The sequence below is a fragment of the Diplotaxodon limnothrissa genome, linkage group LG16 (genome assembly GCF_057381915.1).
Source record: "Diplotaxodon limnothrissa isolate DT_005_m linkage group LG16, D_limnothrissa_male_GT1.1, whole genome shotgun sequence".
Taxonomy (NCBI): domain Eukaryota; kingdom Metazoa; phylum Chordata; class Actinopteri; order Cichliformes; family Cichlidae; genus Diplotaxodon; species Diplotaxodon limnothrissa.
Window position 1 is genome coordinate 39,745,923 of NC_140611.1, and position 27,781 is coordinate 39,773,703.

General features: G+C 43.3%; 1 protein-coding gene across 1 annotated transcript; it reads right to left on the bottom strand.

The window, feature by feature from the left end:
- Positions 1-19,085: 19,085 nt before the first annotated feature.
- On the bottom strand, positions 19,086-26,307 carry LOC146616690 (CD276 antigen-like). The gene is made up of 10 exons (XM_085374339.1): positions 26,218-26,307; positions 25,961-26,003; positions 24,523-24,861; positions 24,074-24,367; positions 22,197-22,304; positions 20,126-20,167; positions 19,971-20,021; positions 19,597-19,653; positions 19,454-19,510; positions 19,086-19,156 (listed from the first exon to the last, which is right to left on the bottom strand). The coding sequence occupies exons 1-10, from the start codon at positions 26,305-26,307 to the stop codon at positions 19,086-19,088; spliced, it is 1,152 nt and encodes a 383-aa protein (XP_085230465.1).
- Positions 26,308-27,781: the final 1,474 nt, after the last annotated feature.

Genomic DNA, 27,781 nt, shown 5'->3' on the forward strand with positions numbered 1-27,781 from the left:
CTTAGATAGAGTTCTCTCATCACAACAAAAATTCTCTGCGACTTGGAACCCATTTATTGACCATATAAAAACGTGTTTTCCAGATGTGTGACGTACATTTTTTTTTGTTTTGTTCTGTTTCTCTTTACATGAGCCTCGGGTGGGGAGGGGGGGGTTTCTTTTTGGTTTTTTGTGTATAATCGCGACGTTTTCATTATGTATTGTGACCATGATTTGTGAAAAATTTGATTTAAATAGAATTTAAAAAAAAAAAGATTAAGGAACTGCCCTCCCAGCCCATTGTTCCTTCAGTGGGCTGGTTTCAGTCATTATGAATAATTATGAATAATTACACACACCCCACTTTGCAGTTATTTATTTGTAAAAAATGTTTGGAATCATGTATGATTTTCGTTCCACTTCTCACGTGTGCACCACTTTGTGTTGGTCTTTCACGTGGAATTCCAATAACATTGATTCATGTTTGTGGCTGTAATGTGACAAAATGTGGGAAAGTTCAAGGGGGCCCAATACTTTTGCCAGCCACTGTAGATAGACGTAACCAAACCCAACTCTGTGTGGCTCAAAGGCATTTACTCAGCGCAGCGCCTTTATCGTTTATCAATCCAGTCCTGATAGCCCTGTGGATAAATCTGACCCGTCATTCCAAAGTAGGCCTCCAAACCTTGGAGGGCCTGAGGTGTCCCCAGAGAGGTGGCGTCTGACACCCGACCTGACATATAGACACAGACATACAGGCACACACAGACACAAACATCCATTCCCACCCTCATGCTCTCATATGCACTTACTCCACACTCAACCAACGTGGAGACAGACATAAAGAGACGCTGTGCACACGATCACACTCCCCAAGCGTACTCTACGAACCAGGTCTAGGTACCCTTGCCCCTGGAGGGGGGAACTGCACCCAGACCCAGGTGGTGTTACCCTTTTCCCTGCGGTGGGGGGAGGCAGACCACCCCGACTCCGCAGCAGCAGGGAGGCCCCACACTCCAGACCGCAGTCGGACGGCCAGAGAGCAGCAGGTAAGTGCATAGTCCCTCCTGCTAGCCCTCAATGTCTACGTGTATTTAAAATTGAGAGGTGGGCAACGACGCCAGGGGTGGGGTGTACACCCTGATGGTACTTTGGATTCCGTGTAGCGTGCCCACCCCCAAGATCCTATATGTATGTGTAATGAGAGTGTGAGTAATGTGAATGTCTAAGTTGTGGGATAAAATTGAGGCAGAGGCAGCCAGAAGGGGACAGGGGGGGGGGGGGGGGTAGCCTCCTCTGCACCCTGGTGACACACCTTTATCCCAAGGCCCTGTGATTGTGGTGGAGCGGGAAGAGGGAGGCAAAAAAAATTACATAACTAACAAATCAGAGCACAAAACGTTGAAAACTTGGGTCCATTATCAAAGTTTCCTTCCTTTACAGTCCGGGTCGGAGGCTTTTGATCCTCCTGATTTTCTCCAAAAAGTTGTCCAACTGGGTCTCAACTCCAGGGAGAGTAGTAAGGAACATTTGGATAGCATTGCTAAAGCCATTTGCACTGATCTTTGTGAAAAATTAACTATCTCTAGGGCTGAGGATTTAATGGCAGGTAGCGCCTTTGGATGTCTCTTGGTTCCTGTTTTACTTTGACAGTCCCGCGTCCCGTGTTCAGTTTTCTGTGTTTTGCTTTCCCGTTGTCTCACCATGTCAGGTTAGGTTCAGCTGTATCTAATGACAACTCTCAGCTGTTATTATGTTACTGTCAGGGGAGTTTTCCCAATTCTGACCTTATACCAAAATTCTACAATACACATTTAATAAATAAATATATACATACATTTGACCATTAATCTGATTAAAAATTTTACATTTTACACTTACACCTTAACAATTATTATTAAAAAAACACCAAAAACCTATGCACAGAGATTGGCCACACTCCCTTAACCCATGACCTTCAAATGGTGTCCAGACCCCCGGGGAAACATTTGCCCAAACATTTGGGGGGTGTCCAAATTTATAGGCTGCATCCTGCAGTCCTGCCGAGGACCCGGCCTTCGTGGTCTACGTGGGCCTTCGTGGTCTACGTGGGTCAGGTCCTCCGTAGGCTGGAAATGCGAGGCTGTGAAATTGGACGGTCTAGCCTTCAGTTTTGCTTCACCGCTGTCTCGGTGGAGTTTAATAAACTCAGCCGTCTGCTCCATCACGAATACATCATGGCTGAGCTGCTGTCATTCCCAGTCAATTTCGGTTTGTTATAATATCACTAACAGTTGACTGTGAAATATTTAGTAGTGTGGAAATGTCATGAGTGCAGTGGTCAGAATTCTGGAAAAGATTTTTAAAAAAGACGTGCCCACTCCCCCCCTACCCCCCAGTGGTCCTAATCCTCTTCCATACAAATCAAAGCAATACAAGACCAAACAAAACCCAAACTTGAAAAAATAAAAAATAAACTTGAGAAAGCCTGAACATGAAAATCCGGCGCATGTGTTAAAAAAAATCAACACACTGGCTTGGTTCGTCTCACCAGAGTCACGCGATCAATCATGTCCAAGGCATCAATCGTCACATCACTGCGTCAGTACCTGATTCAATGGTTTATAACAAAGTGATTCATTGGTGTGTTTTGGTGATTTTGTGGCACAGTGAACCAGTGTGCGACATGATTAGAAACATGGAGCCAGTTAGACAGGACGTCTGCCTGTTCCTAAACCAGTTCATCAGCAGTTCTGCTCCCAGGTCAAAAATATACATAAGAAATACACAATACATGTAGTTATTACAGAAGTTATAGTATATTATAAACACACTTGCCCACTGGTTAATTACATAGTCAGGGTGCTCAGGGCAACTTATTGTGGTTTGGATGTAGCGTAATTTTTTTTTTTATTAATAAAAAACATAAAGAAGTCACAAGCAGAAGGAGAATGGCACATGTTTAAACAAGGAAGGTTTATTCATCTAAATTATTTATTATTAAAATAGACTGAAAGTAATTTTTTCACCCACAAAGTATACATGTTTACACATAATAACCCGACATCAACAGAAGCTGTCGGCTCAGCTCTGTAGAGCAGACAATCAGAACAAAGCAGTTCATTATAACCTCGAGATTCAAGCTGCTCTTCATACTTTGGCCACCAGATGTCACCAATGAGAACTGTGTTGAAAAGCTTCCATTAAGAAACCGTTTTTCAGTACAAACTTTAATGCTTTAGAAAGCGTCATTTGGCCATCACTGTGCCGTGGATGCGTGGAAACATGGCGTGAACGTAACAGACAACCTAATACTGAATGCATGACAGCTAAACCCATAAATACACATGAGAGTGACGAGGGAAAAGGAAACACACGGGGAACACAGCTGGGACGAAATAAACATAATGACAAGACAGCAGGAAGCAACCTGAACACACTGAACATGAGATGCGAGACTGTCAAAATAAAACAGGAAACACGCAGACTAAGACACACAGACCTGACATGGCGATTGAGAAATAGACACTGCAGATGAGACATGGACAAAACTAAGCATCAAATACAGAGAAAGGGATGGATAGGGAGAACAAGCCTGCAGATGGGAAACAAGAGGAGTAGACGAGACAGAGCGAGTGAGGGGGACACGAAGGGAGACAAAGACATCACCGAGACACACAAAGGGCGAAGGAGACTTAAACACAGGAGACATGTAAACTCACACACTGAAGACACGACACCAACCAACATAGTGGGCAGATGGGAGAAACCTAAACAGGGAAACATGGAGAACTCAAAGAGAACACACTGAAGCCTAAACTAAACTAAACAAGAACATCACAGTGCGAAAAGGTGTGATGGCGAGGCATGAGAGGCAAATACTGTTTATGGGGTTTGCCCTAATACTGCATTAAACATGGGCTATGACATTTATCACAGGAATATCCTGAAATTTCTGCCTTCCACCTGTAAGCAAACAAGCAAAGAATTAAAGCTGTGAGGCCCGGAGTCAAACTGCCAAGCTGATGGTCGATTGATTGTAATTTGATGATATGATTATATTTCAGTCCTTCAGATATAAAAACATCAGAGTGTGGCCAAATTTCATCAAAAAATTTGTATTTTAATACAAACTTCTTTATTTTCTTATTTAAACTTTTGTTTGATCAGCCTGAAATCTTAAGAACAGTAATAATACCAACTTCAGGACCAACTTCACACCCGATCAGATCTGCACACTGTTAGACCTCTGCCTCACCACTACATATTTCAAGTACAACGAAGGCTTTTACAGACAAAAACATGGCTGTGCCATGGGCTCCCCCGTGTCACCTATTGTAGCCAACCTTTACATGGAGGAAGTGGAAAGGAAGGCTCTTGGCTCTTTCAAAGGAAGAGTACCCAGCCACTGGTACAGATATGTGGACGACACCTGGGTCAAAATCAAGACACAAGAAGTGGAATCCTTCACTGCGCACATTAACGCTGTGGATAAGAACATCAAGTTCACCAGGGAAGACACAAAGGACGACTGTTTGCCTTTCCTGGACTGCGCCGTGCACATTGAAGAGAACGGCAACCTCAACATCGAAGTTTACCGGAAGCCCACACACACGGACCAGTACCTCCTCTTTGACTCCCATCACCCTCTGGAACACAAACTTGGAGTAATCAGGACCCTACACCACCGGGCAGAACATGTTCCCTCTAAGCCTGAAGGGAAAAAGAAGGAACACACACATGTAAAGGAAGCACTCAAAACGTGCGGCTATCCTAAATGGGCGTTCTTAAAGTCAGCAAAGAGGCACAGAAAAGAAGACCAGACACCAGCGAGGGAGGATAAGAAGGACAGACGCAACAACACTGTCATCCCCTATGTAGCCGGCGTATCAGAGAAACTCAGGAGAGTTTTCTCCAAGCATGACATCCCAGTGTATTTCAGACCCAGCAACACACTCAGACACAAACTGGTTCACCCGAAAGACAAAACGCCAAAACACAAACTTAACAATGTGGTGTATGCTGTACAGTGCAGCGAGGAATGCTCAGACCTCTACATTGGAGAAACCAAACAGCCACTTCACAAGCGCATGGCACAACACAGAAGAGCCACCTCCACAGGACAAGACTCAGCAGTCCATCTGCATCTTAAGGTCAAAGGTCACTCTTTCGAGGATGCCAATGTTCACATTTTGGACAGAGAGGACAGATGGTTTGAAAGAGGAGTGAAAGAAGCATCTATGTCCACTGTGAGCGACCATCTTTGAACAGAGGCGGGGCTTACGACACCAACTCTCTGCCATCTATAATCCAGTTTTGAGATCCTTCCCAGACGCCTTAACGCCCACTCACATCCTGGGCCTTCTGACCTCAGGAATTCGCATGATAAGGTGGGGCCAGGTTTCACAATGAACTCACCCGAAACTCTGGCTGATTGGGACCCACGCCCAGTTTCCCACCTTGGCTCAGGCGATTAGAGGATCATCAGGGGGTCCTTTTGTCCCTCTGTGGGGGGAAACTCCCACTAGGTTTATATCTGGGACTCTCCACCATTTGACCTTAGAACTGAAGAAGCTTCTCGGATGAGAGGTGAAACGTCTTCAAGCAACTTAAAGAAGTCCAGACGCTTTTCTTTGCAAGCTCCTTTGACTACGATGACCTGGATGACTGAGAACCTTCACAGACAACAGTAATAATACAGTAATTTATATTAGTGAAATGTATTTGTTTGTATACCCAATCTCCTCTGTGATTTAATCTGGACCTCTGGACAGCTTTCGTCCGCAGACCTCCGCGATCTTGCAGGAGTGTACCAATTCAAAAGATCAGGAAGGTATGAGGGCGCTAACCTGTGCAAAAACAAATAATAAAATCTTAAAAACTAACAGGCAGCCCGTGTAAGGATGCCAGTATGGGAGATATATGCTCTCGCTTGCATGTGCCAGTTAGTAACTGTGCCGCAGCGTTTTGGACCAGCTGCAGACGGCTAACTGGTGACAGACTAACACCAGAGTAAAGAGTATTACAGTCGTCGAGACGAGATGAAACGAAGGCATGGATAGCTCTCTGAAAGTCTCTGAAACAGAGAAATGGCTTCTCATTGGCAAGTAGCCGAAGATGAAAGAAACTGGACTTGATTACAGCATTTATCTGTTTATCAAACGTTAGGAGTGAGTTTTGACTCGAAGTTCCTCACAAAGAGATTTTTATACATTTCTAAGGGGCCGAAGTCGCAGTGGTCACAGGGACCAAACACAATCACCTTTGTTTTCTGTTCATTTAGGTTAAAAACGTTCAGAGGATTCACAGATTTACGTTTCAGTCGCAGGTAAATCTGTGCGTCGTCTGCGTAACAATGGAATGAGATGCCAGGTTTCTAAAAAACTGAACCCACAGGGAGCATGTAACCTGAAAAAAGAACTGGGCCAAGAATGGACCCCTGGGGGACCCCACAAGACAGTGAGGTCTTTGAGGATTATGTATCCCCCAATCTAACAGAAAAACCACGGTCGGACAGGCCAGATTTAAACCACTGCAATGCAGTCCCTTTGACTCCGACACAGTGTACAAGCCGAGAGATAAGAATCCCATGATTTACAGTATCAAAGGCGGCACTGAGGTCTAATAGTATTAAAATGGCAAAATCTCCCAAGTCAGTAAAAGTTCAAATGTCATTAAAACCTTTTAAAAGAGCAGTTTCAGTGCTGTGGTGCGCTTTAACCAGACTGAAATGCGTCACTAATGCCATGTTTTTTGAGAAAGGTCTGGAGCTGAAGGAGGACAACTTTGTCCTGGACTTTAGAACAAAAAGGCAATTTGGTCTGAAGTTGGATAAAACTGATATTTGCTTTTTAAGAATAGGTTCCACCACAGCACGTTTGAAGTCGACACACCCTAATGACAACAGAAAGCAAACTCATACCCACAATATCAAAAACAACTTTCGGCAAACGCGATTGAACAATATCCAGAGAACATCTGGTGGGTTTCAAGTTGTTGACTGTTGGGTTTATCTAGGCACAAACCAATTGCTGGAACAACCAAGACAGTTCACTACAATGGCAACAACTGTCATGGTCCTGAGTCCGTGGACTCAGTGATTTTGTGTTTAGTGTAGTTATTGTTATTATTATCATTATTATTTGTGGACTGTTTTGGGATGGTTTGTGTTTTGGGGTTTTTGGATGCTGGGTTTCTGGGTTGGTGCTCCCTGTTGGTCCCTGATGTTAGTGTTCCTCGTCAGGTTAATCAGGTCCAGCTGTGTCTCCCACCTGTGTGTGATTTCCCAGTGTCCCTCTGTGTATTTATAGTGTGTGTCTGCCTGTGTTCCTCCACATTACTCTGTGATCTCCGTCTCCGTGTTCATCTCCTGGAAACTCTTTGTGAATCCACTGTGTGCTCCCCCTGCTGTCCTCCCTTCGTGTTCAGGTTTGTCGTTCTATAGTTTAGCTTCTCCCAGTTTAGTTCTCCTAAGTTCTGTTTTACCTTCCCCTCTTTGTGTTCGGCCTTTTATAATAAACCACCCTCGCATCTCAGTAAGTGCTGTACATGTTGCCATTGGGATTAATTTTTAGTAAATACAACATCTCCTTTCACTGTTATGCCGATGATATCCAGATTTATTTACCTTTGAAATCCGATGTGTCTGCTTCTTTGCAACCTCTGTTCAACTGTTTGCATGAAGTAAAAATTTGGTTATCACATAATTTTCTTACATTGAACGAGAATAAGACCGAAATCATAGTCTTTGGTAGTCACACTCCGCTAGACCAGTTAGCTGACGCCCTAGGCCCTCTCGCTAGCCATCTTTCGTCCACTGTAAGAAACCTCGGAGTGTTCCTGGATGGCTCTTTTAAACTCGAGAAACAGGTGTCCACTGTGGTAAAAAACAGCTTTTACCAGTTGCGTCAGATTTCCAAAGCAAAGCCTTTCCTTCCTTTAAAGGACCTTGAAAAGCTTATCCACGCATTTATTACATCCAGATTGGACTACTGTAACTCCCTCTACTCGGGCCTCCAACACTCCTCTCTTTGCCGGCTCCAGTTAATTCAAAATGCAGCTGCGCGTCTTTTAACAGGTACAAGAATTCATGAACACATAACTCCAATTTTAGCCAAATTACATTGGCTCCCTGTTAAATATCGTATAGATTTTAAAATTCTTTTGTTCACTTTTAATATTTTGAATAATTTAGCGCCCAGTTATCTTTCTGATTTACTCCATTCATACAATCCCAACAGAGCACTTAGATCGTCCAACCACAGGCTCCTAGCACAACCTAGGACTCGAATGAAGTCGAGAGGCGACCGGGCCTTTGCATCCGTGGCACCCAGACTCTGGAATAACCTCCCCGTTCATATTCGCACTGCCGAGTCTATCCAGTCTTTTAAATTACGTCTTAAAACTTATTTTTTTACTTTGGCTTTTGATTCTGTCTAGTTGGCTGTTTTAGCTTGTTGCGTTGTTACCTATTGTTTGTTGTCCTCTTTTATTGTTTGTTTTAACTGTCTCATGTTTTTATTGACTGTGAAGCACTATGGTCAACACTGTTGTTTTTAATATGTGCTATATAAATAAATTTTGATTTGATTTGATTCAAGTCCTCTTTCCCACACCTCACACGGCTGCTGCCGATAGTTACTTTTTAAAAACACGATTTACAACCTGAAGAGGTGATAAAACGATAGATCTTTCAGCCCAATTCTACTTTTTCTGCATAATCCATCATACAAAATGTAATCAAATGGAAAAGTCTCTTTTTAAAACTTGTTTTATTAGTTTTAATCTTTTAACTTTATGCATCAAGCAAAAATTTAACTATATGCAACATTCTCTGACTGGAAGAAATTAGTTTAACATTTAAACCTATTTTCTGCACATTCCAGCACATAAAATAAAATATTTGTGTGTTTACACTCAGTCTTTCAAATAGATGCAAGTAAAACACAGCAGAAAATAAATAAAGTCAAAGACTCAGCGGTCCTGTTGCTCTATTTTCACCTGTAAAGCAGGAGTGGGGTAGGCGGAGGTTTACCCTGGTGCAGGTGTGCCGCGGTCAGTGGAAGAATCCGCGAGTTTCTCTGTGAGTTTCCCATTACGTCGTAGCTACTCGGTGCTTGTTGGAAGTTTAGGGGTTTTTTGCTGTAAAAAGAAGTTTTCTTCCCACGCACAGCGGACACTAATGTTTTTGTCACTTTTTATGGAATCAAACTCAAAGTAAGGTCAGTACTTCCACGCTTTAAACGCTGCACGCTCATACTCTCTCTGCACTCGATATATGATCCATTGTTGATCTGCACACAGCTGTTGTCACGAACGTCGCACTCGCTTACGTCACTGTCATGAGACATTCTCGCAAAAACTCACCGTTTTAGTAACGCAGTAACGCAGCGTTCCTACGGGAAAGTAACGGTAATCTAATTACCGTTTTTGCAATAGTAATCCCTTACTTTACTCGTTACTTGAAAAAAGTAATCGGATTACAGTAACGTGTTACTGCCCATCTCTGGGGAGGATAATATGAGACCTGATATCTGTGATCCCATTAATGAAGAATTTCAGCAGGTTTCATACGTTGCTTTCGAAGCTGCATGGGGAGCAGCAGCAGATTAAGAACTGAGTTAATAATAAGTGAATGAAGTCTGTGACAGTTATTAGACACAATCTCAGAGAAATACTGTTTTTGCTGCTCTCACGACCTTCTGATAATTTAATCCACATGAGTTCCCGCTTTCATGTCACACCTGATGTGCCCAAATACAGATCTCACATGATTACCTCAGATACAGCTGATGGTTTGGTTTGTTCTTATAAAAACTCTAATCATGCCTTACTTTCTAATAGGTCCTCTCACTTGAACAGCCGATTGTCTGTTTAATTCAACCTGCTTGGAAATTTTCAATTCCAATTCATACATGATACCAGAGAACTCAGACAGCAGAAAAGCTGAGCGAAAATAGAAAAGGACAGACTTCAGGTATCGTTTGATGTTCTCAGAGAATCTTTGTTAAACCCACATCAGCAGTGTTATAATTATAAAAAAGGTGTTTTTCAGGTGTGTAGGTATGATTTGAATTTTGTGCTCTTTACCTTTCTTTAACATTTTCACCTGAAAACAGAAATCAGTCAGCCACAGACGTGGAAACTGAACCGCTGCTTCTCAGATGCAGCTCCATCAAATCTGATGAAACAGCAATGATGAACATCCAGCTCTACATCCGTGTCAGTTCTCCTTTTTCTGTTATGAAGTACCCGCTTTCTGTTAACCTCATGACGCAAATCCTGACTCTCACAATGAAGAAGAGGAAGCAGCACTGCCACTTCTAAGGTCACAACATTAGTATCTGACATTTCAGAGAAATGTCTGAGAAGACAAAGGTCGGAGGTGCCGTGTGACTGAAGTTTAATACCTCGTCCGTCCTCCTCTACAGTTTCAGATCTTCAGATTTCACTGTTCACTATTTTTATCAATGAGCTTTATTCCAAACAGAATCTGAAACCTCTGTATATTGCCTGAAAAAACAGGCTAACTGCACAGTGTTGAATCAAAATTAACAGTTTTACTGTATAAATAAATTTAAAAAGTAGAACAAACATTTTTTATATACATTTGTTTCAGCATAAACATGTTGTAGCGAACCCCCCCGAATGAAGGATGACACTTTACTGATGACGTTTTGAAGGTTTAATGGCAGTAAACCATCAATCTCACCGTAAGAGCTGGGGATGTATACATAGAAACAGCGTGTAAGCAAAAATAATCCACACTCTTACAATCGTAAACCTTATAACATGAAGTTCGTTTCAACGTAACATTTAACAAATATAGCGACTGTCACAAAAACATCTAAACGTGTCCTCATTATATCATAACCATACCTTGTGCCTCTATCAAGGGGGCTGCTAATGACAAAAGAAATCTCCATAGCCTCCCTTAAAACCCGCCTTCCAGCCAAATGGCTGGTAGGCTTTTAGCTAGGCTTTAGCTTCAGCCAAGTGGAAGCTAAATTGGCTAGTCATTCATATGTAAATTAGGTTGTTATCTGGGAATTCTGGAGGGGGTGGGGGAGCTGCTAAAAGCTGTGAACTTCCTTTTGTGTTCGTCTTGATGCATTCTCAATCATCCAGGGAAATAAATCTCCAAAAGTCACCAACTTGGAGTGTTTCAGTTTGCCATCTTAGGGAGAAATCAACACACATGGGTGTATGTCCTTTGTTGCTGACATTTATTGATAAAAACAGTACAAAAAACCAACCATTTGTACACATTAGAGATGGCACGATACCACTTTTTTATGTCCGATACCGATACCGATATCATAAATTTGGATATCTGCCGATACCGATATGAATCCGATATAGTGTTTTTTAATCAACACAACTGTTTTTTAAATATCTTGCTGCATTTTGTATAAGTTCATACTCAAGTTTAAAACAACAACTACACTAAAGCTATTCTGTTATACCTGTATACAAAAAAAATATTTCATAGTTCAGCAATACTGATCAATCTAATAAACTTAAACCTACACCATCCTCCCTATTCTGGTATTTTAAAGAGTACTTAGCATAAATATTAAGCAACCTAACTAATAGGGTTCCAACTCCCAGCAACAACAAAAATAAATAAATAAAAAATAGGGAACCACCCCTCACGCTCCACCTCATGATGCTTAATCGACGTAACCAACCTTAATTTGATGCAGTGTGAAAAAAAATGCACAGAAATCAATTATTTTTCAAGAAATATTAAATAGATTCAACATCTTTCTTCAACAGAACTGCAGACTGCACAGATGGTACCTTCCCAAAGTAAAAAGTACTATAGCTTACTAGGGTATATATATTAGACTTAATAGTCACTATATACAGTAATTGACTTCTATTCATTTTACATCAAATTAAAACTTTGGGTGTCAGATAATTATTTATTAAAAGCTCGACATTTTAAATGAGAATAAGAAAGAAAAGTATGTCTTTGTGCCCCCTTTTCCCTGTTAATGCCCTATCGGCCCCCCTGGCTAAACTTTGCTAGATCCGCCCCTGCACAGTTACCAGCCGTCAGCTAGAAAAAGATCCTGGAGTAGAAAGTAATATTAAATACATTCTAACAACAGCTGATCAAGCTTAAACGTGCTGCTGTTGTTCAGCCACTGGTTTCCTCTTTCTGGTGCAAAGTGGGCCAAAAGCAAACTAGAGAAATGGACTCGCGACAGAAAAGCCGATCAGCTGATCGTTAAGCAGTTTCATGATTGAAGTAGCAGCAGGAGAGGCAGTCGTTTGTTAAGCTTAACGCAGGAATGCTTTACAAACATTCAGAGATGGACTTACACACTTGCTTTACTTCTCTCGGGGATAACTTTGTCAGAGATGAAATGCCGGGTTGCTAGCGAAGCTCCACATGCTATCCAGACCATCGACAGGTCCCGCATGCCACAGCCGCTCTATCACGTGATGCATACTGCTCCGACGTGCTAACGTTCTAAGGTGAGTTACGGCGTGTTGCAAGTTTTGTGAGGTGCTTTCGTGATATTTAATGGATCGGATTACATTTTTTATTTTTCTCCGATATCTGATCCAGTAATTTAGGTCAGTATCGGACCGATACCGATACGTAATATCGGATCGGTCCATCTCTAGTACACATATTTACAAATAATAATAAAAAGTGAGTCAGTACATTTCAACATTTTCAGCAATCACTCACAATCCTGGCACTGCCATGGTATCTGTAGTCTGCATTTACCACATGTGTATCTGTAGCAGTGAACACATCACACAGTGGCCTGATTGTTCTTGCATTTGTGTTTGACCTGACACATTGCTCTTTTTCCAGGGCTAGGTGTGGAGGGTTGTGTCCAAAGCAACTGTTCTTTTCTGTTTCATTTTCTCCGTCTCCTGCTGCAGACAAAGAGATAATGATAATGACTGCTGTATCTGTGTAATGTTCGTTCTGATGCTCCCTGTGGCCTCTAAAGCATCTGAGCCAACTGTCACAACCTTTCAGAAACACCTGCAGCTCCTTCCTGACAGAACCTGGTCGATGCGGGTACGAGGCCCCGTGCAGCAGCAGTAAACACGTGTCTGCAATGCTGGAAATAAAACTGAGCTCATTTTGGAAAGCAGAGCTGGAATAAACAATGCTTTAAGGAGTGCATTAACTCTGGAAGAAAGAGGGGCGGCGATACCCTGCTATTATATTGGTCCATAGTTTCCACTGATTGTTGTTTTATTGTAAGAGATGAGTAAAGTGAGTGTGAGACGTCGCAGCTCTTTGTGGCGAGTACTCATCACAGGACGGTTTGATAGCTGAAGCGAGCACGAGCATCTTACTCACATCTGAAACTAGAGCCTGATGTAATAGAAATAATCCTGCAAAGGTCAAGAGTTCGTCTTTCCTTCCTGTTATATTCAAAGCACTTTAACCTTTGACCTCTGCTGGATGCCCCCTGGTTCATACTGTAGCTTAGTGTTTGTGGCTGATAAAGTGCAGATATTCTCCCACTGGTGGAAAAGATCACAGCAGTTCAGTTTAAGACTGTTTTAGCTTCAGTGAGAGTCATCATCAAACAAGAACGACGTTTCTGTGTAGAAAATAACTGATTTTGCTTTTATTTAACTAAAAGTGATAATCCTGCTTAAATAGCTTAGTAGTGCACAGGTTCTGTGCACAGGCATTCATATTTCAGGGGTAATTGTGCCTCCTCGTGCCCCCTTCTATGGCCATCATATATTGGGTATATGGATGGAGCGGGCCTGGGGGCCAGTACGTAAATGTGAACCCAAACGCAGATTCAGACGCAGACAGCAGGAATCAGTCTTAACTTGGCTTCATTTACAGACCCAAGAGAAACACAGTACACGGGAGAAATGTGCGTGGACGTGGAACTCGAACGTGGGTCTCTGAAACAGCACGAGAAAGGTCAGGAGGGGCACTGCGGTACGGAGACCTGAGGACATGTGACAGACTGGATTAAGTGAACACGAACAAATAAACCACAAGAAGCAAAGGCGCCGTATTACTAACACAGCTACGCAGATGAAGAGATGAATAGTTGTGGTCTTCAATACTGCTAAGTGATCATCCAGCATCACACACAGGTGATCATGACAGGTGTGTTGATGTGGGCTCCACTGGGGTGGAAAAACACAGCCAGTCACCGGGAGCATGACAGCATATCTAAAATGAGAACATTCACTTTCCAAATAAACCAGTCAAGAGTGTTGTTGGTCCTCCTGTTTATGTAAATGATCTACATTCTCCATAATCATCACTATGTTCCCAGCACAGATCTGGCAACAGTGGGAAGGAAAAACTCCCTTTTAACAGGAAGAAACAGGACAAAGACACCCTGTGGAAGAGAGCCAGAGGTTAATAATAACTAATGATTAAATGCAGAGAGGTGAGTGAAGAGGAAACACCCAGTGCATCATGGGAATCCCTGGCAGCCTACGTCTATTGCAGCATAACTAAGGGAGGATTCAGGGTCACCTGGTCCAGCCCTAACTATATGCTTTAGCAAAAAGGAAAGTTTGAAGCCTAATCTTAAAAGTAGAGATAGTGTCTGTCTCCTGAATCCAAACTGGAAGCTGGTTCCACAGAAGAGGGGCCTGAAAACTGAAGGCTCTGCCTCCCAGGGAGCCAATGAAGAGAATCCAATACAGGAGAAATTTTCAGCGTCACTCTGAGACAGGATATTTCTAGTTTTAGAGATGTTGCACAAATGTAAGAAAGCAGTCCTACATTTTTGTTTAGTATGTGCGTTGAAGGACATGTCCTGGTCCATCCATCCATCCATTCGCTTCCGCTTATCCTTTTCAGGGTCGCGGGGGGCGCTGGAGCCTATCCTAGCTGTCATAGGGCGAGAGGCGGGGTACACCCTGGACAGGTCGCCAGTCTGTTGCAGGGCCAACACACAGGGACAGACAACCATTCGCACTCACATCTAGTGGCAATTTGGATTATCCGATTAACCTATCCCCACAAGCTGCATGTCTTTGGACGGTGGGAGGAAGCCGGAGTACCCGGAGGGAACCCACGCAAACATGGAGAGAACATGCAAACTCCACACAGAAAGACCCCGGCCTGATGGTGGAATTGAACTCAGGACCTTCTTGGTGTGCGTCAACAGTGCTAACCACCGTGCCACCGTGCTGCCTGGACATGTCCTGGTCAAAAAACAGAAATCAGGGCAGCAGTTCTCGTTTTTCTGTTATGAAGTACCCGCTTTCTGTAACCTCATGACGCAAATCCTGACTCACAGTGAAGAAGAGGAAGCAGCGCTGCCACTTCTAAGGTCAGCTTGTATTTCTCCTTCCAGAGAACTGACTGAGAAGACAAAGGTTGGAGGTGCCGTGTGACTGAAGATCTCTCGTCCGTCCTCCTCTACAGTTTCAGATCTTCAGATTTCACTGTTCACAATTTTTATCACTGAGCTTTATTCCAAACAGAATCTGAAACCTCTGACAGCCATGAACCATTTCCTGTGTTGTTGTGCTGTGGTGTGCACAGGTGCCATGTGGTGTTGTCCTGTCTTGTGTATGCTCAATCTGAGGAAACAGAGTGTTTCCCACTCATCAACAGCAACAAGATAACACAAGTAAACACCTTCATGACCTCAAGCTGAAGCACATTTTGTATCTGCAGCAGGACAATGATCCAAGTCCGACTCTGAGTGGCTTTAGAAAAACAAAATGAGGACTTTAGAGTGGCCTTCAGGTCACTTCCTGTGTGTTTGCTTTCAGGTGTTTCTGACTGCGTCGATGCTTTCTAATAATAAGCCGAGCGCTCGCATTCACAGCACAGCAATGGGAATGTTAAATGCCGCCTGTGGGGTAGTGATGTTCCTGATGTTATTTCATTCTAACTTTCAGAATACTAAATAAACCACTTCTGCACTCAATATTGAGTCTGATGTTTGAGGCTACAGTTTGTCCGAACAGATAAAAGATTAATCATATTTCAGAGCCATTTGAAAATGATCCCAGCAAATATTTCAGTGTTCAATAACCGTCTGTAATCAGTCGAGTGGCAGCTCAGAAGTCGTTTAGAATGAAAGCTGAAGCAGCACGTCTCCTCCCTCACCTCTGTAATGGTAATTATCTGTTTACCGATTAGAATAAAACTAAATAAAAAAATAACATTTTCTCAATTAAAAAAAACAAGAAGGGTAGCACGGCGGCACGGTGGTAAATGGTAAAATGGTAAATGGCCTGCATTTGTATAGCGCTTTTCTAGTCCATAGGACCCCAAAGCGCTTCACACTACATTCAGTCATTCATCCATTCACGCACACATTCACACACTGGCGATAGCAAGCTACATTGTAGCCACAGCTGCCCTGGGGCGCACTGACAGAGGCGGTGGTTAGCACTGTTGCCGCACAGCAAGAAGGTCCTGAGTTCAATTCCACCATCAGGCCGGGGGCTTTCTGTGTGGAGTTTGCATGTTCTCTCCATGTTTGCGTGGGTTCCCTCCGGGTACTCCGGCTTCCTCCCACCATACAAAGACATGCAGCTTGTGGGGATAGGTTAATTGGATAATCCAAATTGCCACTAGGTGTGAATGCGAATGGTTGTCTGTCCCTGTGTGTTGGCCCTGCGACAGACTGGCGACCCGTCCAGGGTGTACCCTGCCTCTCGCCCTATGACAGCTGGGATAGGCTCCAGCGCCCCCGCGACCCTGAAAAGGATAAGTGCATGGATGGATGGGGGGAAGAAAAGGGGTCACTCAGTCCCACAGATGTCCAGGTTTAAATTCCCCTGAGCTGATTGGAGCTGATCGTCCTCACGTGTTAGGGATTCCTGACTTTATCGTACTGACATCACCACAGGAAGGACAGACGTGCTGTCAGGTGTGTCACCATGACACAAATGAAATATAATTTAGAAGTAACTGAAAGTAATACTTAGAACTTTTAATCCCAGTCTGTGCTCATAACAGCAGATTCATTGATTCTTTACAGTAATCTGATCGTCACTTTGTGCTAACACAGTTAATATAAATATACATACAGCGGACGCATGCACATTTATTACTGTACATTTCTTTACAACAGTCACACGGACTCTTCAGAAGAACCGAGGTCATGATGTCATCTGTAATCCATAACCAGGAGTGAGGAGACGCTCTCGGGCTCCAGGCGAGGTTCAGTGGAGCCGTGAGTGCTCGGTGCTTTTGCGACCACTAGCTGCCCGTTGTGTTGCTGTTGTGGTGGTGATGACTGTAAGTGTGTTAGGTCGTGGACACGTGCAGAGCAGAGAGAGTCGACGCGTCGGAGAGCAGGTGTGACAGACCTTTGTGTTTACAGTGAAGTCTCCCTGAAATGTGATGTTTGCAGCTGGAAGCATCAGTAAAGGAGGTCCTGCTGGCTGTGTGTCTGCAGCTAACACAAACTCAACACGTTCTTTAAATATCCTGTTAAACTCTCCTTTAGTTTTAGGATGAAATGAGGCTCCAAAGTGAACCAGCGCATGTTGTAGCACCAGTTACCCAAAATCCTGTGAACTTCCAACAAGTATGGAATAACCAGAGGTGGCAAAAGTACACTTAAAGAATACTCCAGTAAAAGCTGAAGTACTGATTCAACCTCTTTACTCAAGTCAAAGTAAAAAAGTACCGGCTCTGAAATGTAACATAAGAAATAAAAACATAGCTCCGCTGGTCTGATGCAAAGGGAACCGAACCTTGTGTCTATATTAATGTAAACAGAAAAGTGAGTACATGAAAGTCGGGGGTGGGGGGAGCCTAACATCAGTTGTAAGGGCTCAGCGTGGGGAAAGTGCTTTGGCGTAACCAGCAGCTGGGGGAGCGCCTCGTCTCCTCGCCTCTTCTCCTCACCTCGCCTCCTCGCCTCACCTCCTCGCCTCTTTCTCCTTTCTCTTTTCCGTCCCCCGGTCTCCTACGTTGTGGTTGTACAAACTCAAATTTTTAAAATTAAATAAATAAAAAACCTTTAATAGATTCTGACTCGTGGACCATTGTAAGAAATGCTGTAATGGTCCAGTTGGGAAAATAACTCTGGCAGTTCTGATCGTGACGCTGTTGGACTGATTCAAAAACATGAGGACTGACATGTAAGCTTTAAATGAGCACTTGAAGCTCTCTCCTTCCTTTCTCATCTTTCTCGAGTTAGTTTCGTTTCTCTGTGAGTTGGACCTTTAGCTGCCAGACACACTGACAGCATAGAAACAGTTTGTTTGTTAAGCTGATGCATCTGAAATTACCTGCAAACGCGTTGCTTCCTTTCTGCTCCCTGGTCAGTATTACTAGCTTCAGAGGATCAGTGAGCGCAGCATATGAACATCTGACCACGTGGATCATGCATAAATTGTCCTGTTGCCTCTTCCACCCCCCTGTCCCTAAATTTCCAGTGTTTCATGTTTGTCAGTGTGTTACTGTACCAGCTGTGTATCGAATGCACACAAATTAAAATGCATAAATAAATATATAAAAGATGAAGTAAAGGAGTAAAACTGTTGTGAACATGTTCATAGCAACACTCCATTCACATGCTGCTGAATCATCGTCATCATTATTAGTCATCACTGCTCCTCATTCTCACACAGCAAAGATGGATTCAGCCTCCTATAATCTGTATTTACAGCATACAGCAGATGTCAGCTAACATCTAAAACAGCATTAAGTTATGAAATTCTGGATTGTAGACTCTTACAGTTCAGAATCTTTAAATAAAGTGACAAACAAGAAAACGGTGCAGCTGATCGGACCCTGTTCAGCTGGGAAACAGTAAAGACGCGAAATCCTTGTTTTGTTGCTCGAGGAAAGCTGAGCTCAGTCAGTCACAGCAGCTTCACCGGCTCACGGTTCATTTGATCGTTTCATCCTTCTTGGCGTCTTGAGGCAAAAGCAGAGCTCAAACAGAACATTTTAGCTCCCTGCATCGTTCATTGGTTTTACTGTAGGTTTCACTGAGTCCGCCTGGAGAAGAACTCGTTGGCACTAAGAACGAGCCAATAACAGGTCATTTTAAACTGAACTGTGCAAATAAAAAGGTTTAAACTCTTCAGGAAACGACTCTGCCGACGCCTCTGGTGTGTCGGCCGCACAGCCGTCGTCCTGTTCACAGCGTGTGTGAGTGCAGTCGAACAATGAATCCATCCTCAGTTTAGTCAGTGTTTGTGTGCACGCTGCCTCCGCCTTGCTCTGCACCACCTGCAGGGCGGTGCTCCTGGTTTTCTAAAAGAAAAGCAGACAAAACATTTTTCTCAGAAACGATCCAACAGCGATTTCTCGACTGTGAAACAGATGAATGCAGGTTTTAATCCTCTTCACCAGAGTGTGTGCAGCACAGTTAGAGCTGTAAGTATCTGGACATCAAACACTTCTCATTTTCTATTCAGTGTCTGTTCACCATCACAGTGACTCAAACAGTTAAGGTGTGACCAAAGTGCTGCTTTAAAATTACATTTTTATTCATATTTCTACAGACTGTCAATGTCTGCTAACTCGGTGCAGCACAGACACGAACACTACCTGCTCCATCTAGAAGGTTTTGGTCCACGTTGTCTCGATGTGCATCTCCCCACTCATCTGTGGAAACAGCACATCAGAGTGTAGCTGCTGAGTGTGTCAGTCATCTTATCTCATTGTGTTTGTGAGTGAGCCAAAGTCCAAACCTTCATCCTGTGGATCCTCGTCGTCTCTGCTCCCTTCATTTGCTGCCTCTTGAGATTCTAACAAAATCAAAGAAACAATGGTTGACAAACATTAAAGAACTGTGACATGTGACACGCTGTCTTTGGATGTGAGAGCTCCGAGACCCTCACGCTGCAGGATCACTCTTTGCATGACTACCAGAGTCCCTTCCAGCTGATTTCAGGGGTTCCTTCTCTCCATGACGAGTTTAATTTTGAAATATAGCCGTCTGCACAGTGTTGGTAACACCATCATGGTCTCTACCATATATTTCCAAATATGTCACTATTTCCCAGGCGTTCCAGATGTTGAACCTCTGCTGTGAGAGCACCAGGACCGCCTCCCCCCTTCTTACCTTCTTGGAGCTCCATTTGTTGGTCTGCATGGTTTTCACCTCCTGGCTGTTCTACACCAGAAACAAAGCAAAGCTCTTCAGTCAAGAATCAACTGTGGAGCTGTGACCCTCCAATCGTGTCATCATAGATCTTTTTGACCTCACTGCAGAATTACCTCCATTCAGTTGTCCGTTGGATTCATCGCCAGATTTGCAGCCTAAAAGCAAAAGCAGAGGAAAAAGGTTAGGAGCAGGAAACACTAAATAACTGAAGTGCTGTGAGAAAAATATTGTTTCATTTGGAAAGTCAAATATGGATGTGGGAAGAAACAGCCAGATCCTGACTGGTTCACCAAAGATCTGACAGATAGAAGTTAAGCTCGAATCTAACTCAGTTACGGTCACTGTCACTTCCTGTTTTATTTTGTAATCCTGGATATGTTATGCCTCTGTGTCTTGACTAACAGTCTTGTTAGTAACAGCGGCTGTATCCCAACTCAGGGTCTGCAGCCTTAAAGGCGCATTTTAAGGCCAATTACGTCACAGCGACGCGACGAAGGCTGTCCCAATTCGAAGGCTGCTCGAAATGCGGCCCTCAAATGCGTCCTTCATTTCCCTGAATTTTAAGGCTGTGGCAGTGTAGACTTCGTGGCCCAACATATCCCAGAATGCATAGCGCGGCGGTGGGTGTGGATAATTTTGCCGATAAAAAACGGCGGATGAGGGGCGCCCAAAGAGTGAACTTTAAGTACTGAATATTATGTCACTTATTTATGTGCAAATGTTTAATAACGAAGAGCATTAAAACATTACTGTTGGCCACATGTCGGCAAAGTCATGTGACATCAGTGACGTTTGTACTAACTTGGTTTTAAAGCCTTTACTTTAAAATATACGCCGTTCAATAGCTGAGCTTCATCTCACAGAGAATGATCAAAGCTCATGTAGAAACAAACAAATGAACAAAAGATTTTGTCCTTCATTTCTGTCACACAAAGCTGTATGACATGTTTCCAGCTGTTAGTATCATGGTTGCTAGGCAACCTGGGCAGCGCGACGGAGGCTAGACCGTCCCATTTCACAAGCCTCGCACTTCCGGTCTTAGCGGTCTTTGAGTACGCGGCCCTTGTGGACCGTTAAGGCTGCAGACCCTGAATTGGGATACAGCCTCTGTCTCTTCCCAGAAATCACAGACCAGGCACATAAGTGTCGTTAGCACAGCTGGTGCAGGGTCCTCCAGTCACTCACTCTGCAGCTCTACAGACTGCTGACCTTTCACTCCTGTAACACGACCTGTTAGGACTTGCTGAGCTTTGACTTCTGGCAGTTAACAAAGTTTGAAGGTTGCTTTACTTCCTTGTAAACTACCTGGATAGAATACAAAAATCTGTTTAAACAGAAACAGCAGCTACCTCTCAGTGTACTGATGCTTTACTATGATCATTTTATGAATGGGCAGCAGGTGCATGTACTGGTCTGCTGTGGTTTAGTGGTCGATCTACGTTCCTACCCTGACGTTTGCCCTGAGCTGAAATGATCTTCCCCGAGGAGTTGTTACTCTCCCACACTGGAGTAGCTAAATGTCCTCTGATGGATCGCTGCAACAGTCGGGGCCGACTTAATGAATCCTCTCTGCACTGTGAGAAAACGTTTCTTCTGCTTCATACACTGTGTAACTGTGACAGCAGTGTTACTTATGTAGCTACGGCTGAGTCTATGACCACACAACAATACAGCCATAGCTACAGTACGACTGTAAAGACGACTCAGTTTACAGGTTAATAATAACGTTGTGTTGCTGTGCTGTGTGACACGTTTGTCTCATTTAAAACGTGTGTTTGTGGACAGCCTGTGTGACTTTACAGACGGATGAACGTTCGCTCTCTTTATGAAACAGCTAAGTGCTCCGTAGGCGGGGTCAAAACGGTGGCTCTGACCCCGCCCACTTTAACATCACAAAAACATGAAGCGATCACAGCAGTATGCTCCTGCTGATTGCTCAAGCATGTCTGCATGTGACCCGAAGAGGTCATCAATGAAGACACGACGCTGACAAAGTGCAAAGATTCTCCATCACAGCTCTGAAGACCTGAATCCAAAAGCCTAACAGGGTCTATGACTGTTCAAACTTTTGACTGATTATTGCTGTCACTGATTTATTGATCAGTGTTTGAACAATTCATTTTCAACATTACATCATATGTTTACTGTAAATGTTAAAAGAACATAACTCAATGTTTTACTTACGTTTCTTGTAGCAGATGTATGTGCCTACTGCTAATCCTGCTATTACTAATGCTACTGAGACAGAAACTAGACGTATGAATGCGTGCACTCCTGGATTTGTGTCTGGACCTGTGAAGAATATGACAGAACAACAGAAATGAGCTGGGCTGCTTTACCAACAACTGTAATTATTATTCAGGTTACCTTAAAATCCAGGTTAGGCTACATGAATATTTTCTCTTATTAATGAAATTCTAACAGTGACAGTGGTGTCCCATAACGATGTGGGCTTCATAGATAATTGGCAAACCTTCTGGGGGAAACCTGGTCTTGTTAGGAGAGACGGCATCCATCCCACTTTGGATGGAGCAGCTCTCATTTCTAGAAATATGGACAAATTTATTAAACCCCCCAAAATATGACTATCCAGAGTTGGGACCAGGAAGCAGAGTTGCAGTCTTACACGCCTCTCTGCAGCTTCTCTCCTCCTGCTACCCCCCCAAAAACCCATCTCCATAGAGACTGTGTCAGCTCCCAAAAAGACAAAAAACAAACTAAAAACCAGCAACAAACAACTTAAACATAAACAATTACAAAGAAAGAACAATACAGTATCCACATCTGAACCAAAGAGTAAAACTTTATTAAACATTCAGTTCATCTGGACGTTTGCAGTGGGAGAAACGTTTCATCATCATCAGGTGACGTCTTCAGTTTCAGCTGACTGCAGGTTTCCTTATAAACAGTACATTTGCATAATGACTGAATGCAAATTCTCATGACCATTGATCAACAACCACTGATCAATTATTAAATATTAGGTCTCTCTCCTCCAAGTCTCTGTTAGTACATGACTTAATAATTGATCAACAAATCGATTTACTCTGCCTTACAGAAACCTGGTTGCAGCAGGATGATTATGTTAGTTTAAATGAATCAACACCCCCGAGTCATTCTAACTACCAGAAACCTCGAAGCACAGGCCGAGGGGTCGGTGTGGCAGCAATTTTTCACACCAGCCTATTAATTAATGAAAGACCCAGACAGACTTTTAATTCATTTGAAAGCCTGATGCTTCGCCTCGTCCACCCCAGCTGTGAAACTCAGAAACCAGTCTTACTTGTTATCATCTATCGTCCACCTGGGCCTTACACAGAGTTTCTGTCTGATTTCTCAGACTTTTTATCTGATTGAGTGCTCAGCTTGTCTGTAATAACACCACCACTCATTCACCTATAAGTATGTCAAAGATGGCCCCGCCCCTCCCTGAGCCTGGTTCTGTTGGAGGTTTCTTCCTGTTAAAAGGGAGTTTTTCCTTCCCACTGTCACCAAAGTGCTTGCTCATAGGGGGTCATATGATTGTTGGGTTTTTCTCTGTATGTATTATTGTAGGGTCTACCTTACAATATAAAGTGCCCTGAGGCGACTGTTGTTGTGATTTGGCGCTGTGTAAATAAAATTGAAGTTGAAATCTGAAGGACAGCCATGTAACACTGTCAGGACAGTGATGGCAGTATCGGTGTCATCTCTGTCATAACGTTCATCAAACATTCTGCAGGATGATCCAGCAAGGTCTTGGAGGATTTACAGGATTTCGACTCAGTGAAGTGTTTGCTGACTCAGAAAGTCCCTGATTTTTATTGGCTTTTAATGATTTTTAATGGCTTATTGCTTCATTTTAAAAATGTTCCCCAGATTCTACCTGAAACTGTGTGAACATCCATCGTGGGACGGATGTACAACAGAAACATATCAGCAGCGTCCCTTCAATACTGATTAGGCTCAAACAAGCACTGAGTTTAACAAAATAGTGCTAATGTTACAACATTATCTAGCCCCGCCTCCACCAGCACTCCCACTCTGACAGATACTGGGGTTTGCTGATGCGCTGCACTCACCAGCACCATCTCTGTCTATCTTTGTGGTGGTGTTGATGCTTTGGTTGGAGCGAGGGTTGGTGATGCGGCAGGTCACCGACACCAGCTCCTTCACACTGACGGAGCTCCTGACAGTGAAGGTTCCATCCTTTGCGTCCCTCTCGTGGGTCGGTTTGTATTCATGCAGGTCCACATATTCACCACCGGTCGTGTTTTGACCCGACCATGACACGCTGGATTCAGGGTATCCTCCACGCGCTGTGCAGGTCACAGTGTCTGCTGTGTCAATGGTCAGGTTTATATCTCTGTAGGAAGCTGTGACAGAGGTGAACACTGTTTACACACCACAGACATTCAGAGCACATCAGCACAAACACTTCATGCCAGAAACAAGAACATCAGAGTCAGAGCTGTATGAAAAGTCTCAGGGAGACGTATTCGATCTGGACGTAAGAAGATATCTTCCTTACCTGAAACCTGCAGTGTTGAGTTGCAGCGGCGCTCACGTCTGTCTTTGAAGGAAGCCATGACCCAGAACGACTTCTGGTCGTCTGCAGCTGTAACACTGTGAAGTTTAATGGAGATGTTCCCCGATCCAAACTCAGAAGCAAAGACTGTAACTCTGTTCCTGTAGACTTCAGATGTTGTTTGTTGACACGTTTGTTCACAATGAATCAAAATGTTTTCAGTCCCGTCCTCCTGCCAGTAAAACCACTTTGGCCTTGTTGGAACTGGGAGTTTACAGGTAACCAGCACAGAGCCTCCAACAGTGGCACCGAGGAGCTCCGCTCGCTGACCCGAGATGAGGGCTGGAAAAAGAAACACAAACACATCAGTAACGATGTAATTATGACATCAGTGATGTAACGCACAGTTTAAGAAAACCAGCCAAACTGTAAACAGACAGGCACTGACAGGACCAACTTCAAGTTTGTTTTTCACTATTTAAAGATTTTATTTTAAAAACAGAAATCTGATTGGTTCTTTGTGCCTCACAAACCTTTTTCCTTCTGGCTGGAGTGCAGTCTCTCACACTAGTGGCTAATTTGGGTCATTAACTTTCCCAAATTACTATCAGTTGTTTTGGATTCTCTGTATTTTTTGCGTTACTGTCCAGTCTTCACCTTATAATATAAAGCTGTTTTTGTTGCTAAATAAATAAATTGAATTAAACTAAGTGAAACGTAATTTAATATTAAAAATCTCCAGTGAGATGAGATGGATCTGTTGGGTTATTGTGGTATTATTAGCTCTAAATGCTCCTTCATCCCTAAAATCAAAGAAACAAACTGAAGGTTAAAAACAGCAGAGTGTCATAAACAAGAGGATTTACAAGGTTAGGCAGAGTTAGCAGGTAGTTAGCTGGTTTCTATTGAGAGTTTAGTCGGCTTGAGAATGATTGTTTACCAGAGGGTTTAAATATTTGCTGTCTGGGGCACCTCGAGCTGCAGAGGCCAAGAATGATGACTGAAGAGCTTTAGGGGCTTTGTGTCTGTTCAATAAATAAGAGCCTCACACAGCACAGGAGACACTTGGACAGGACGCTCAGTCGATACATCAGCACTTAACATGCAGACAGAGCCTCAGCTGTGTGCTGTAAACTCCATTTAGCTTTCACTGAAGCCGATACAGCTGGAATGCATTTACTTGGATTTAGTATGGATGCAGCACACTTATAGCCAGGACATGGTAAATCATAGAGCTGTAATAGCTGTATGATTTAAATATGGCTCATGAAAGAAAGACAAATGGAGCAGATGGTCTTTAATAACTTTAGGTTTGTTAGTCCTTAAATAAATATAAAAGTACAAATTACAAATCGAGCCCAAACATGCATATTTCTGGGGATATTTGAGCATCATGTAGCAGCACATCCTCCACCAGGAGTAAAGCCCAAACATATCTTACCACCGAGCAGTCCGACCACGAGGCCTGCAGTTAACATGTCTGCCTGTAAAACAAAGGTAAAACATGCTGTGGTCACATATCTATTATTGCGTGTAAACACACTGTTTCATCTTCCTCATGAAGTCTGGCTGGCCTCCAGCAGGTGTTACTGGAAATGTAATGAGCCCACATTGTATTCAGATTAGTAACAAGATCACAGTAATAAAGTGATATAATCCCAGTACTTTGTGTTTAAACAGTGTTTAGCACACACTCACAGGATTACATGGTGTCGGGCTCACAGACAGCAGCTGTTCCACCTCTGCATGCTGTAAGCAAATAACAACAACAGCTACAGAGTCAAACATCCTGGAGAGCAGCTTTCTGTGAAGGATCCACACAGTGGGGAGAGCCCACAGAGCATCACGGAGGGAAATTCTGGGATTGTGGTACTTTGCAAATGTGTGCTCTATGCATGCAGCTGCTAACCAGTTAAACAAATAGATTTAGCAGCCAAACCTCAGGTGTATTACAGGCATCGTGTCATAAATGCAAACAACTTTTTACTGATGAAGTAGCGAGTCAAACTTGGCTTGAAATAAACCATCATGAAGCTGTTCTTTGTTCTTTGCACAGTGATGTGTTTTCAGTGAGAAACCAGAAGTTTCTCACTGCAGCAAATGAAATCTGAGCTACATGCACTCAACAGTAATTCAGTTCAGTTTCGTTGTATTTATATAGCTGGTTTATACTGGTTATACTGGTTTACTATTTTTCTTTTTACATTCAAAACAAAAAAGGTAAACTGAACATCAAGACAATTCTATAAAAAAATAAATGTTGTTATGTTACCTCAATATTACTGAGATGTATTTCAATATGTCTGTAAAATACATTTGTTTTATTTATTTTTCGTTTTAATGTTATGAACTACAGCAACATCTGTGGTGTTACAGGTCAGTTTTGACAATTTTATATTTACTTGAAAAGAAAAAGGGGGGAAAGTACTTCATTTTATGGTGTTTATAAAAGCAGATTCCGAAGAAAGTGTCCGGATCTATAACGGCTCGCTCTTTGGTTTGCTGAAAGCCTTTAAGCGCTGATCCGACATAAAACAAAGTCACACAGACGAGCACGCGCGCACACCACGGAAACACTGTTAATATTAAAATAAATAAACAGGAAGTCAAACATGGAAGGAATGAAAAAGAAGCAAAGCTGTAAATCTCCAGACTGTACCGGCTCAGGTCAGCACGATAAAGATGATTCAAAGCAAACTGAGTTTGAAGACTCAAAGGTTTCCAGCAGCGCGCAGGACGGTGCACAGTCATAAAAGCTCAGGACACGCGTGACAGCCGGAGCTGTTCTCTCAGCTAAGTAAGAGCCAAATATTTCTTTCATCGCCAATAAACGCGTAACTGATCCCAGGAAGCCTCTGTGAGCGCTGCGTCCTCACAGACTTACAGACTCACCTGAATCAGAGTCTGTCACAGGAGCCCGGGCTGCTCCTCTCACGGCCGCGGTGAAGAGTGGCTCCCGTTATCCGCACGTCCTCTCTTACAGACAACCTCGACTTCCCCCTTCTCACTCTCAGCCACGCGCACGTGCACGTTTTCTGCTTCTGCATTGCTTCCTTTCTGGTGATAAAAACCTTTCAACGATCGTGGCTCAAGAGTTGAGAGGGCGCCTTGTAATCGGAAGGTTCCCGGTTCGAGCCCCGGCGTGAACAGTCTCGATCGTTGTGTCCTTGGGCTGGTGGTATGTAGCTTACCATCACCAGTGTGTGAATGGGTGGCTGATTGGATATGTAAAGCGCTGTGGGGTCCTTGGGGACTAGTAAAG

What these genes read in the sequence shown, in the direction of transcription:
- LOC146616690 (XM_085374339.1), bottom strand. Translation starts at nt 26,307, where the DNA reads ATGTTTGACTCTGTAGCTGTTGTTGTTATTTGCTTACAGCATGCAGAG. An exon ending in GCCCGACACCATGTAATCCT is followed by an intron (nt 26,004 to 26,217) that starts GTGAGTGTGTGC and finishes TTTGTTTTACAG; the next exon opens with GCAGACATGTTAACTGCAGG. An exon ending in AAACCTTCTAGATGGAGCAG is followed by an intron (nt 19,157 to 19,453) that starts GTAGTGTTCGTG and finishes CTTTTCTTTTAG; the next exon opens with AAAACCAGGAGCACCGCCCT.